The sequence below is a fragment of the Hesperophylax consimilis genome, chromosome 24 (genome assembly GCF_061612785.1).
Source record: "Hesperophylax consimilis isolate HC1 chromosome 24, BYU_Hcon_1.0, whole genome shotgun sequence".
Lineage (NCBI taxonomy): Eukaryota > Metazoa > Arthropoda > Insecta > Trichoptera > Limnephilidae > Hesperophylax > Hesperophylax consimilis.
Genome location: NC_142859.1, coordinates 6935668 through 6949943, shown reverse-complemented (window position 1 = coordinate 6949943; position 14276 = coordinate 6935668). Strand labels below are relative to the sequence as shown.

Genomic DNA, 14276 nt, shown 5'->3' with positions numbered 1-14276 from the left:
TTCCCTCAGCAAGTTTCTGTCCATATAGAGTAGTTTCTTGGATCATCTAGGCAGTCTAGGGTCTGGTCCTTTTATGAGTATTTTAGATTGTCTTATTCCAGGTGCCCTCTCCCGTTTTTCGACCCACCTATCAATATGTAATTTTGTGTGGCAAGCTACTACTCCTACGGCCGGCTCGGATCCTACAAGTGGTGCTTTTGCCCCTTTCCTTGCTATTTCATCAGCCCGCTCGTTGCCCTCAATACCTTTATGTCCTGGTACCCAGGTTAGGGTTATTTTATTGATGGTAGCGAGTTCTGTAAGAACAGTCTTGCATTCCATCACCAGTCTGAAGTCGCATCGGTTACTCCCCAGTACCATTAGGGCTGCCTGGCTATCAGAACATATTCTTATTCCTGTACCCGATACATATATTCTCCTGTGCGCAGGCCAAGATGGCTTCCATCTCAGCTTGAAACACAGTACAGTGTGCTCCTAGAGGTATACTAAGTTCCCTCTTGGATCCCTGCACACAGAATCCGGCCCCTGTTCCCTCCTCCATCTTGGTCCCATCTGTGAACCAGATTAGTTCCTGTTTGGAGGTAGGACCTGGAACCGTGTCCCATTCCTTCCTTGTGGGGTAGATCACCCCAAACTGCTGTCTGAAGAAGTATTCGGCTTGTTTGCCGTCCTGCTTCATTCCAGCTGTCGGGTTAATTGCCCTCAGTCTTGACTGATAATTGCTAAGATACTTGTTTTTGTGCATATCACTTAAACCTATACAGATCTACCAAATACCCTAGAATATTAATAATACATCCGATTCTATGTATATAATACATCTCCACAAAATGTTAGTGCTTAGTCCACAAATTCTCGGTGGTCAACAGGGAAAAGAGGCGTAATTCTTTAGACTACAACACAAGTGTGCCATCTTTGAACATCTGCTCAGTACAATATTCAGTGGTCTAGAGATATAACATCCGTAACTTCTAAAACAATATTTTTTGTACTTATTCAATCAAAATAATAAAAAGATAACATCACAAAGTATCTATATTCAAAGTTTTACCGTTCTATATGTTTGTGAAAAATAAAAATAAATTCATTTTTTGTCACCAAAAATCTTTGTGCGCCGTTTTCTCAGATTTATGATTTTGTGGCTTGTCTCTCTTGAAATCTACGGCGACAATGTTACCATATTGTTTAGTAGTTTTGTCATTTACCTTCATTGATAATATGTCACACTTGACGCAGGGGAAGAGGAAAAATGTCTTGGACACCCCCGGCCGGAAGGTGAGATGGGAGGCGTGGCTCAGGGCCTCAAAGGCATCGGATGTGTAGTTTGTTGCATTCTTGGATTCTGAATGTAAGAGAATATTATAAATATTATGATTTTTTAATAAGACACATTTAGTACTGATTAAAATAATATTGTTTAAACACAATAACAATGTGTAAATATGATTTAAGATTTTCACGGCCAAAAGTATTTTTGTTATTTGTTTTTGAGGTGTTATGCAGCGGCGTAGCTACCTAGGGGCTACGCGGGGCAGTGCCCCGGGGCCCTCTAGCTCAGGGGGCCCTCGAATCTTACCAGAAATCTCGATCGAACTGAACTTTTGGAAATTTCTCCCATTTTCAAAATAAATATGACAGGTTGCAACTTGGAACCCCATTTTAATCATGACAACTCAGTTGAGAGAAATTCAAAAGTTATGCCTAGGGAATTCCCCTTAATTCTTTCTGTAGGTTGGCAGTGTTAGGATAGTGATATTTATTTATTTTTATTTAATATCAACGGTATAAATATACCATAAACAATGATAACATGTCACAGTTAAAATCGTAGAAATATTTTTAAAAAAGAATTACAAATATATGTGGCATTTGAATGTGAAATGACATTAGAGAGTAAGTAAACAAGAGATACAAGTACATAAGTTTCTATAGTGCAAATAAGGTAGAATTAGATTTAATTAATATTGATTGAAAAGATTTGATAGCATAGCCCTCTTGTACCTACCTTGCGTGCAGTTAAATAGATCTGCCACATCTGCGTATCTATTACTAACTTCATGCAACCTAGGTATAAGCGAGTGTTTGGAATACTCAGTCCTGATATTGTTGCATTTAAACAAAATTTTAGAACGAGTAGCTCTCGTGGGTATATGATATTCAATGAGGTTAATTAAATCAGGACTGTCTATACTACCATTTACAATTTTGAACATAAATATTAAGTCGGATATAATTCTTCGATCTGAGAGTTTTAATAAATTTAGATTTTTCATCAAGTAATTATAATTTATATTTTCAATGGGAATACCGAGTTTAAAATTAATGTGTCTTAGGAATTTATGTTGAATTTTTTCGATTGAATCTGAATGTAATTTGTAGTGGGGGGTCCAGATCGAGGAGTTATATTCGACTTGACTACGAACCAGGGATGTATACAAAAATTTTAATGTTGAAATATTCTTGAAACCTTTGGAATTTCGAAGAATGAAGCCTAGCATTTTCATTCCTTTATTATTAATATTATTTATATGCGATATAAAGTTTAATTTAGAGTCGAAAGTTATCCCCAGGTCATTAATTTCTTCAACAGAGGTAAGGATTGAGTTATTGAGTTTATATGAATTAATAATTGGTTGATTTATTCTGTAAAATTTAATTGAATAACATTTATTTATGTTCAGATGAAGTTTGTTAAGAGAGCACCAATTAATTAACCTGTTCAAATTATTTTGTAGACAGATAAAATCTTCAGCGCTTTTGATTATTTTAAATATTTTTAAATCATCCGCGAAAAGTAACGTATTAATATCTTCATCTAATATATTTACAATATCATTTATGAACAGTAAAAATAATATTGGGCCTAAATGAGACCCCTGTGGTACACCACTGGTAGCTATAAATTGATTGGAAATGAACAAATTGATTTTTACAAGTAAAACTCTATTAGTTAGATAGCTAGCAAACCATTCTAAAAGTTTTCCGTCAATACCGAGCTTACGTAGTTTGATCAGGAGAATTTTATGGCATACTTTGTCAAAGGCCTTGATAAAGTCCGTATATATGGAATCGACTTGAGTTCTGTTAGCTAATGCGTTTGATATATAGTTTTCATATAACGAGAGATTAGTCAGAGTTGATCTACCTGACAAAAATCCGTGTTGATTCGGAACAATGAGATGGTTAATACATGGTGAAATTTTATCAAGTAATAGTTTTTCAAAAAGTTTAGGAATTACAGATAGCTTACATATTGGTCTATAGTTAGTAACATCACTTTTATTACCCTTTTTAAATATAGGAGTTAGATAACAACGTTTCCAAATATCAGGGAAGCACCCTGTGTCAAGGGATTGATTAAACAATAGAAAAATCGGCTCAGCCAGTGAAGTAATGCAATTTATCAGGATATTGGGATGTACATTATCAGGTCCAGCCTTTTTGTTTTTGTCTAAGGATTTGATTTTACTTATAACGTCGTTTATGTTGATGTGTATGGCAGGGATATGTATGCTCTCGCTAAGCGACGAAGGTGGTATATAATTGACTGGGATATCTTCGTCATAGACGCTTTTAAAATAATCAGCAAAATAGTTAACTTTTACATTCATGTCAGTACTACTCTTTTCTTTGAAGTGCATTGAAAGGGGTAAACCTTGTTTGTTTTTTCTAAGAGAGTTAACGTGAGTGAAAAAGTTTTGTATATTAGAAGGTATAGAGTTTTCGATTCCATTTATATAATTGAAATATGAATTTCTTGATAGTTTTTTACATTGAGTTCTATAGTTGTGAAATATCTTATAGTCGATAAGAGAGTTCGATTCTTTATAGTTTTTGTGTGCAATTTTTTTACAGATAACTAGGTTAATTAGCTCGCCACTGAACCATTTTGGAAACTTCGCTTCCTTGAAGTGTGAAAGTGGTACAAAGCTTTCAATGGCCTTATTAATAATTTTGTAAAATAATTCAAGATTATAGTTAATAGTATTATTATGGTGAAGAAATGACCAGTCTTCATTTGCAAGATATTGATTCATGTTAGAATAGTCAGCTTTGGAGAAATTATAAGTTAGGTTAGGAAGAACAGTTGTGTCATCTGGTGAGTTATTAGTAGTGATGGTTATGCTTAGAGCGGGGTGGTGGCAGTCTAGGGGGAGAAGCTCGTCAACTGATTTAGCAATATGGACTGAGGTATCACTGCAGAATACTAAATCCAGCAGCCGATTATTGGTATTGTAGACTTGATTGACTTGATGTAGAGAGAGTAAGTTCGTCATATCTATTATTTCGCGGGCATTTTCTGGTAGGCTTAAGTTGTTATAAGAGTCCTTATTCATCCAATCAATGCAAGGGGTATTATAGTCACCAAATAAAATTGTTCTGGCATCAGGGTATTTATTTTTAAAGGTTTCGAGGTCATCTATGTGGTTTCTGTAGACTGTGATATTGGATCCAGGAGGAATGTAGACACATCCCAGTAGAATTTTGCCTGATTTAGTTTTTAGTAAAACGAATACCTGTTCCACGTCCAGATGTTTACAAATTAATCGAGTGGATGGCAGTAATTTTGTAACGGATATAAGAACTCCTCCTCCTCTGGTTTTAGTACTAGTGGCTGGATTTCTGTCAAGGCGGTAGGTGTTGTAAGATGAAAATCCAAGTTCCTCGGTGCGAATATCAGGATCAAGCCAAGTTTCGGTAAGAAGAAAAACTTCAATGTGTTGGAGTAGTGGAAGAGTAGTTTGTAGCTCTATGAGTTTGGTACGGCAGCCTCGGATATTTTGGCCGTATCCGATGATGTGTTTGAGTTTTTTGAAGTTGACCTTATTATTGTGGGCTTGTTATTCATATATTTTATTGTTAACCCAACTTCTCCTCCCTTTATCCGAGTTTCCAATTCTTGGCGGAGGTCCGACAAGAATTTTCGTTGGTTCGGTGTTTGGTCGGAAAAGATTTTAACAGTGGAGTTGGTCAGAAAAAAGTTCTTTCTCCTGAGGATATTTATTGCTTCAGTGGAGTTCTTTAGAATAACCTTAACGGGCCTAGGTTTATCCGGCCTCACTGCTCCAAGGCGTAAAGTGTTGATAGAGTTAATTTCAATGTTACTATCAATCTTATTCAAGATGTTTGTAATTTGTATTTTGTCATCTTGTATTTTTTCTATTTGGTTGAGCTTAGAGCTTTCAGGAATATTTATGATTATTAGATTATTTGCTCTTTTTTTTCTTTCTTCGAGTTCGTCGGCTGCTTCACAAGTAGATACTAATGAGTTAGGTTTATTGGATAATGCTTTAAAAGCTGACAGCTCACCCTCGAGTGCTGCCATTTTGGCAGCCATTTGAGCAATGGTTCCGAGAATAGCATTAGTTTTTGGTACCATTTTTGCAATTTGATCTTTGTTTAATTTGCTTGTTGGGTCAATTATTAATTCAGTGAGGGCCTCAACCGCGTTTCTCGCCAGATTGATGAATCCTTGGGAATCCATTTTATTAACTTAAAATTTTTTTTTTTTTTTTGGAAAAATGGAGGATGGGTCAGCCTGTATTTAAGGTGGAGTGATTTGAAGTAGATACTAGGGACCCAGCCGCGCGGTAGTAGTTTGGGTGACAATAATACTTAATGTTTTGACTTTTAATTATATTGACAATGCTCACTCAGTTATGAATTTAGGAACCAGCAGGATTGCTCTCCGACTTCCTTAAACTTGCAGTCTCTCAATGACTCGTTAAATTGTTAGTTTCACTGTTTAAAAATACTGTAAAATATTAAATTGTGTTAAGCGTAAAATTGAGTGTGCTCTCCGTGTCACTATATAAGGTTAACTGTTATATAATATGTGCGTCATTCCCCAACGACACTTGTAGCGTATTAAAATATGGATAAAAAGAAGAAACCCAGTGGTGCATTTAAACGCAAACAACGCCAAGAAAGAGAAGATAGTAAACAAAAATTTCCCAAAATTGACAAGTTTTTTAGTCAGCCTTCTGCAAGTACATCTGGCCAAAATATTTCTATTGATAGTGACTCCAATAATGTGGTAACTGCAGTGTTGGTTGAGAAGCCTACTGAAGAAGATTCGACAATTATTGCAGTTGGAGATACCTCCGCCGCCGATCATGTGAACGTGGATGATGTTTGCATGACACACATAAGAGCGGAGGGTTTGGAGGAACCACAGACCTCAAATCTTCTTATGACTTGGGAAACTTCACGAACAAAATATTAAGTGATAACGAAAAACGTCAAATTCTTGATATGGGGCCTTTACAGCCTTCAGGACCTTTTCCAACAGACATCAACCAGAACAATAGGTGTTTTTCAAAATCGTACTACTTTTCGTGTTCTAAATATGGGTCAGTTAATCGTTTTTGGTGGTGTTATTCCAAAATACTAGACGATGCCTATTTTCAACCCTGCTGGTTATTTGCTTCACAAAGGAATAATGTTTGGTGTACGGGAATTCGAGATTGGAAGCATTTATCAGAAAGAATTAAACAACACAGTTGTTCGAGTGGCCATTCGGAAGCATGTGCTGTGTATGAATTTTGGAAAAAAAAACGATACTAATACTATCGACAAGGAACTTGAAAATGAAATATTGGTATAAAATGGTTTGTATATTTCATATTTTTATTTGATAAAACCTAATCAGTTTACATAGCAGTGGGGCCCCATTTTTTAATTTGCCCCAGGGCCCTTGGTTACCTAGCTACGCCACTGGTGTTATGCCGTGTTGCGCTAACTCCTTCTATAGCCAAAAACAAATAACAATGTGTGTTTAAACCTAAACCAATCATTCACGCATGAGAAAATGCACTGAGGTTTATGTTTTGTAATTTTAAGAATTTCTGTAAAATCAGGCATACCTCAAGGTACCACTCTGGTGCCTTTCTAATTCTTCCAAGCATTCACACCACATCATCTGATCATACCAGTTAGTTAGAGGTAGCATATTTAATATATTTGTACACAATGCTTACCAAATACAAGATGGTCAATAGCTGGTGCCACTTGAGAGGAGTGCAAGAAAAGTTTGTTATTGTAGTATAGGGATCTTGCTGTCTTATATATTCCGGAACCGCCGTAACCGACCACTGTGTATCTAAAACACAAAAAAATAAAGAAAAAATGATATCTATTTTATTGATTTTATGAAAAGTTAAGAAATGATGCAAAATCTTAGACCTTTTGAATGAGAACTATAATGGTCCGACTACCTAATAATTTTGAGATTATGAGAGCAGGCAATACAGCAAATTATGGATACATGAGAGCCACCAATAATCAATAAAACTGGAAACACCTGAGAGTGGCCCATGTCCGAAGCTGAATGCAAGAAGGCTCATAAAGAAGTAGAAATAGACAATGGAGAGGATTGAGAATTGTAGTAACTGAATTGTGGGAAACACCAATAGAAAAAATAAAGATATGAGAGATCAGTAGAATACATAGGTAAATCCATTGCTTTATGCCTTAAGCTTGACCATAATATGAACAATGGCTCCCTTGAGGTGATTTTCTAAAGAAAACGGCGCTGTAAAAATAATCCAATCATTATTATTAACGATAGGAAATTGAACAAAACTATAAAATATTGATGATTCGTAAAGGCTTAGGAAGAAGAAGAATGAAAGAACTCATGTCGTACTAGCTGTACTAGAAGTAGACAGTGATCTTTCTCTTGTTTAGAAGGTCAAGTGTGCGAAATTTTAACAATCTCAGAATAAAACTTTAGATTTGTATAAAAATCAAACACACGTCGCCCGCCCGGTATCCTCCACCCTACCCGCCCTACACCTTCTTCTTTATAGGAATAGATGATAACGAACCTGTTGTCCGTAAGACCACTTTCTTCTAGTTTGTCATTCAAACTGGTCAAAAGAACATCGATGTTCTTAGCTTTCCTGATGTTTGTGTTGCAAGAGTGAGCCTCAATAATGAACACTACATCTGTAGAATTGGGCACGTCCAAAACGAAGTTAAAGGTTCCCTCATCAACGGGCTCACCAGCGGGAGATATGCACCTGAAAATAATTTCATACACATAATTAGATCATTTTTCATAGTAATTTATGTGTTAAAGCAGTCTTTCAATAATTATTGATTTGTAGATCGCAATACTCACTCCATGCACTTCTCGGGAGTTCTGATAGGGACATGGTCAGATAGGCAAATCTCTCTGTAGGCATTGGCCAGCATGCATGGGTCCAGACCTGCCATGCACTCGTCGTAGAATGAGGAAACTTTGATCTGAAAAGAAATAAATATTTTCATGATATTTAAACAAATTAACCAACTAAGTACTCATCAATGATAATATGAACAGAAACACAATAGAAGATAGAAAGTTTAAAAGACGAAAAAAACCCCCTTATTAGATCTTTCAAAACTTTACAGCTCATTACGTCTTAATGACGCAGAAAAAGAAATGAAGAAATGAAGATTGCAGAATATTTTTACTTTTGACTAAAAGTAGTTAGGAAGAGCCATGCATCCTAAACAGACTATCAACTATCTGCCTATAAAATATTACAGGTATCCAGAACGTCGTGTCGGTGGTACTCCATGCAGCGCAGGACCGTGAGGAACGGAGGAGTCTGGTTCATTATGAAGTCACGAGTCACGATCCTCAGCAATTGAAGAACAGAAGAACATTGAATAAATTAAATTATTTACCATTGGGAAACATGCTTTCAGCGGAGACACCTTGCTCATAAAGTACGGCTCGCAAACTGTCTGATTTGTAGACCGGTTTTCCAGCCCGGGATTGGTGAACGCTCCTCCAATCAGCTTCCAGCTATTTGACAACTCTGCTATAGAAGAAGTCACTTTACCAGCAGGAGTCAACATATCATCTGATGGCTCGTTGTTCATTGTGCCGAAGAGGCCTCCCAATCGGCCGAAATACCATCCTGAAAATATGAAATTTGGAATTTTTGTTTGTACATATTACAAAAATAAAATAACACTACAGGAAGAAAGAATACATATCCATGTAATATTTAGAAAAAATAGACGAGAACTGGTATTATTGAATTTTGATATTGTATTGATATCTTTTAGATAAGTGAGTTTCAAATTTTTTGATTATATTATCTTTATTAATTTGGATAATTGCATTTTTCTTGAATATATTTTCTACTCTGGGCACCCCGAAATCTGTAAATAGCGTTTCTGTTGGATACGTGGAGGGTTTCTTGAGGATTACTTTGAGGATTAGCTTCTGAACCACTTTGATCGGGGTAAGAATCTTATTGTATGACCCCCCCCATCCAATAATTCCGTATTGAATTAACGACTGGATTAGTGCATAGTATACTCTTTTTAGGTTAATTTTTTTTTAAATATTTCTTAATCTTATGAATATGTATACACACTTTCTGATACGCTTAACCAATTTACAGATATGTCTTTTCCACTTCATATGTTGTTCTATTAAAAATTTATAACAACTAATTTATATGTAGACTTTACGTAGACATTAGAAATAATGAATTGTTTTTCCTCAACCAACATTCAGCAAATCATTAATGTTTAGAATGGTCAGACTTGTCAACGAATGCCAGAACCTTGAATTTTTTTAATAAGTAAATCTTAGTACGGGTTGTTTCATAGAGTTCGAATAATTCATCAATTTCCAAAGTAAATTTTTAACTTCTGCGAAAGTTCTTTTCAAGTTCTGTAACTATATAATTATGGGCCAGTTGCTTCACATATTTGAAACGATAACAGAACTTGAATAGAACTTTCACAGAACTTGAATTTTAACCTTGAAATTTGATGAATTGTTCAAATTCTGTGAAAGCAACAGGTCCTTAATGATATTTTGTTTTGATGCGGCATAGTCGTGCATTGCATCAATACCTTGTTCCTGTTTTGACTTAACAATGTTTTGTTATAGCTGTAATTTTTTAACTATCCTGTAATGTAACATTTCTTCTTGGTAAATAAATATGTTAATATTATACAGGCGAGTAATTAATGCTTACAATCATTTATTATCCTTTGTGCTATGCATAAAAACCTTGTCTTGTAAACTTTAGTGAATCATTAAAAAAAAAAATAATATTTGACAACTCAAAATATTTCACCAAAAAATGTAGATATAATATATCTCAACGCCATTTAGTGGGAAATTCAGAACTAACAAAGCCTTTCCATCAAAAATAAATTTGGTTGTTTACAAGTGAAAAAATATAATAAGCAGTAATTGTCTATTGAAGTACTTGTACATATTGAATTATTTGGCGGGTTGGGAATAATCCGACGTAGATCAGTGGTCCAGAGCACCTGACCGGACATAAGAAGGTGCGGGTTCGATTCCCGTCGGCGGAATTTTTTTTTACTTGTGAGATATTTTCAATTTGTATGAATATTTCAGGCGAACAATTATTAATGCTTTTAATCATTTGTTATCCTTTGTGCTACGCATTAATACCTTGTCTTACAAACATTAGTTTATCGTTAAAAAAATAATTGAAGGAGAAGTTGGTTTACGAATTCGAGTATTAATTGAAAAGGAGTAAATGGATGTTAAAGAAAAAATAATATTCCAACCAAAAGATAATTACTACACTAAAGACAGGTTTATCACTCCAGACTATTCAGAAGAAAGAATAACATTTTTGACAAAAATTCTATCTTTCGTCATTATTGAGAGCTAAAATTTAATGTACAAAAAAAACTCAAAGCATATATATTGTGTATCTTACCTTCAATTGTAACAATACATGTTTTGAAGTGGAATGTGCAACGAACGACAACTCCTCGGGTGTTTTCAGCTGTTATTTGCTCTTCGTCTCTTTCGATTATCCAATCATCGATTTTCTCAGGAAGGGTCAGGACATTAGCATTTCCAACCGAAGCAGACTGAAAAGAAGAAATTATTTTCCTGGTGTAATTATAAATTCAGTGATTAACCAGATACCAACCTACTACAGTCTTGTAGTTAGGTGATTAGCTAAGCACTAATATAACCATTCATCCATGCACAACAGGATATAACATAAGGTTACAGGCTAAGATATTTTGGACACGTTGCTTGCCAACTGAACTCTAACTCCAACCTCAGAATCTCACGATTACTGGTAAAGTAGAAGGAAGGAGAAGCAGAGGAAGATTACCGAACACATTACAGTGTCCACGTCTCTCCGTGCAGGATTCCATTACCAGGGAAATTGGAGTGGGGACACAATCCCCAGTTATGAGGCAACGATTAAAGAATATGTTTAAATTACACACCTCCTCGAACAGGTCAATCTTAATCAAGTTCTTTTTGCCCAGTATGATGAGGTTGTATTTGTTGGGTGTGTCAGACTGCATGAGGATGGTAAAGTTCCTTTGCAAGAAGTCTGCAGCCAACAGGAATGTTCCTGGCTCGGTCATGGTAAACACGCGGCGGTCCATTGTCACAATCGTACCATGTCCTGTCATGATGGCACTGCCTGGAAATACAAATAATTTGAAAATAAATAAATAGAAAATGTAGAGTGAAGTAGTGATGTAGATGCTGGATTGAGAGATGTTATCAGAGGTGCTCAAGGAAATGAAGAACGGTGCAAAAAAATTTCGAAAGAGAAAAAAAAAATTGATGTTGACATGGACAGCCGTAAAACCAGAATGAAGGATAACTGAGATTAGAAGAAACACAAAACATTTGAAATTTTAATGATAACTGTGATGAAAGGCTTTAAATCACAGTGAAAAAAAAAAACAGATAAACCATAGCTGCAAGAAAATATGCAAATTATTTATGAAAACGGACATGCTAACGACATCTGGCGGAGAAAGAATTGATCCAGCTTGCTTGCAGTAGACACCTGTAATAGTTGAAATTAAATCAAGGTTCCGGGACGAAAGCAGAGAGGTCGTAAAATCGTCTAGGACGACTGGTACTTCCCCTTTCCTAGGCCTAAAAATAAATATTGAATTTTGTCGACCAATAGATCTGAACAAAGAGCTATAAAATTTTGAGTAACCAATCAGTGAACGGAGAGGCGTACATCAAATACAGACAAAGGAATGAACTGTGGATCGGGCAATAAAAAAAGATAATTAACGACATTTCGATTCTCACAGAAATTAGAGGTGAACGCACTTTAGGGTCAACATCGACTTTCAAGGTGACAAACTCCTGGGAATGTTTACAATAACTGAGACATTTATGGGGTATCGAACCATTGAAATCGGGTGCTTGGAAGTTTTACAAGTTGTAAAGCGCACACACAAAAATGCAATGAAAAAAATTATAAACGTGATAGTATAAAAAAAGGACGGGAAAAGCGAAGGAAAGTTACTGGCGGAATTTCAACTGTAGTGCAATTATTTATGATAGAAGGAGGGTGTCATGTTCGATAAAAATCGTACTAAAGAGAGGAGTGAGTGTTGGAAACAATGGAAATTAATCGTTATCAATTTAAGATGAAACGGACATATTGGTAAATCAATTTTGAATGAAAAATCTCGCAAAAAAAATACACATTTTAGAAAAGTGCGGCGATCGAATGGAAGGATAATACAGAGATTTTGGACTGCTACGAAGGTCCTAGGGACGTGAAAATCGAGTATCAGAAGAAGACAGTAAAACTAAACATATAGCGATAGATTAGATTCAGGAAAAGTAGACATTTTACATAATTATTAGGTTAGATATATATTAGAGTTACCCAATATTACGGAGGGATCGAAACAAGATAAAAGGTTGGCGGTCTCATGTATATTTTGAAGGATAAACAATCGAAATCCGAACATGATTTTTATTTACGTTAAGGTAATAAACGATTAGAAAAGCGATTAACTTTAACGTTGGGCTTATGAAGTATTTAGATTAGGCAAAAGAGATTAAAATTAATAGGTTTGAAATAAAATAAAATTTACGACCATAGTACATAAAATCTGAGGCGTAAACATATGTCCAGACGTATAATTTATGTGAAATCTTGTAAGTGAGGGATGGAGAATGGGCGGAGATTGGGTCAGGCAATAAAAATGACAGATATCCCAGAGTCTAATTAGGTATATCTCCCATAGAAGTGTGGAAAACTATATATTAATTAATAATAAATGAAGTATGAAATTTCCCAGCAGACCACACACATCGGGAAAAGTGAAGAAAAGATAAAAGGAAGGGTAAAGAACGGAGATAGGAAATGATCCATGTGGAGAAAAGCGATACAATTCGAATTTATCCGTGAAATTAATAAATACGACTTGGAAAATGAGTAATTATAAGAGTTATGAGAAATGACATAAGAATCAAGAAGAAATTGTGCAAGAAAACGTCGCGGATAAAAATAAAATTCAAAGATAAAGGAAAAACTCAAATCTGCGACAGGGAGATAGAAAGTACGGGTGGAAATGGAAAAGCTCATATAAGTAACAATAAAATTAAGTAGAATTTAAACAAATCGAAATTCAAAAATGCGTAGTAAAGATTTCGACATGGATTTAAACAATTTTCGCACGAGATGCATAAAATTGAGATCTGTATATATGTTATTGAGGACGGACCTATCGCGAATTGAGAAAAAAAAGGAACGCAAAATCATGAGATTTTAACTACATTTTTGTATGAACAGAGGACAAAGGGAGCTTGGGCGATTAACACAGACTTACCCGATTCGGACCCTATTGATTTAGATTTGTGAGATGGAAACTGACCACCGCCTAGAGCCGGAAAGCAGAACATCTTATGGAAGCACAATCGATATTGATGGGAGGGATGTTCGGATTTGCGAGTTGGTAAAAGATAGAATTGATTACCAAAGGAAATTCAGATACGTCTTTTGGAATCTGAGAAGGGTATAAAGTGACGGTACACACCAGTTTTGGGACAGTCGCGCCGAGGATTTGAAAAGTTGTTACGTGGCAGTACTACGTTTTTGGTAGGATTAACAGTGAAAAATCTTTAAGTGTTAAATTTTGAATAAGCCCCTGGACTTAGAGAATTTCGGAAAGAGTACAAGTGCTAAAATCAGTAAAATTTTAATAAGTCTGTTTAATTTAATCAAACAGTGTTAAAAAAAAGATAGATATTAAATTCAGTGCTTAAAAATGTAAAGTGGGAAGTGCTAAAAGTGAATTGTGAATTAATTAAAATTTTAAAAAATAATTATTTCATTCAAAGTGAAAACATTCAAATTAAATTTAAGAGTTTGTTATCGTTAAACTAAAGTGAACGTGATCGCGGATTGATATTTAAAAATAGATTATAATTTTGTTTAAAATTATGAATAATAAATATTTACGTCTTTGTTTAAAATAAACACAATCTAGAC

The 14276-nt window shown here is 35.2% G+C and overlaps 1 protein-coding gene across 1 annotated transcript in view; it reads right to left on the bottom strand.

Moving 5' to 3' along the window:
* The window catches only part of LOC149411842 (uncharacterized), an 86228-nt gene that overhangs the window by 13496 nt on the left and 58456 nt on the right, over positions 1–14276 (bottom strand). Inside the window, exons 60-66 of the mRNA XM_089646474.1 lie at positions 11242–11444; positions 10713–10869; positions 8677–8912; positions 8126–8250; positions 7830–8024; positions 6981–7102; positions 1206–1342 (exon numbers count right to left, since the gene is read on the bottom strand). Of these exons, the coding sequence (XP_089502600.1) occupies positions 1206–1342; positions 6981–7102; positions 7830–8024; positions 8126–8250; positions 8677–8912; positions 10713–10869; positions 11242–11444 (1175 nt within the window). The remainder of the gene's footprint in view (positions 1–1205; positions 1343–6980; positions 7103–7829; positions 8025–8125; positions 8251–8676; positions 8913–10712; positions 10870–11241; positions 11445–14276) is intronic.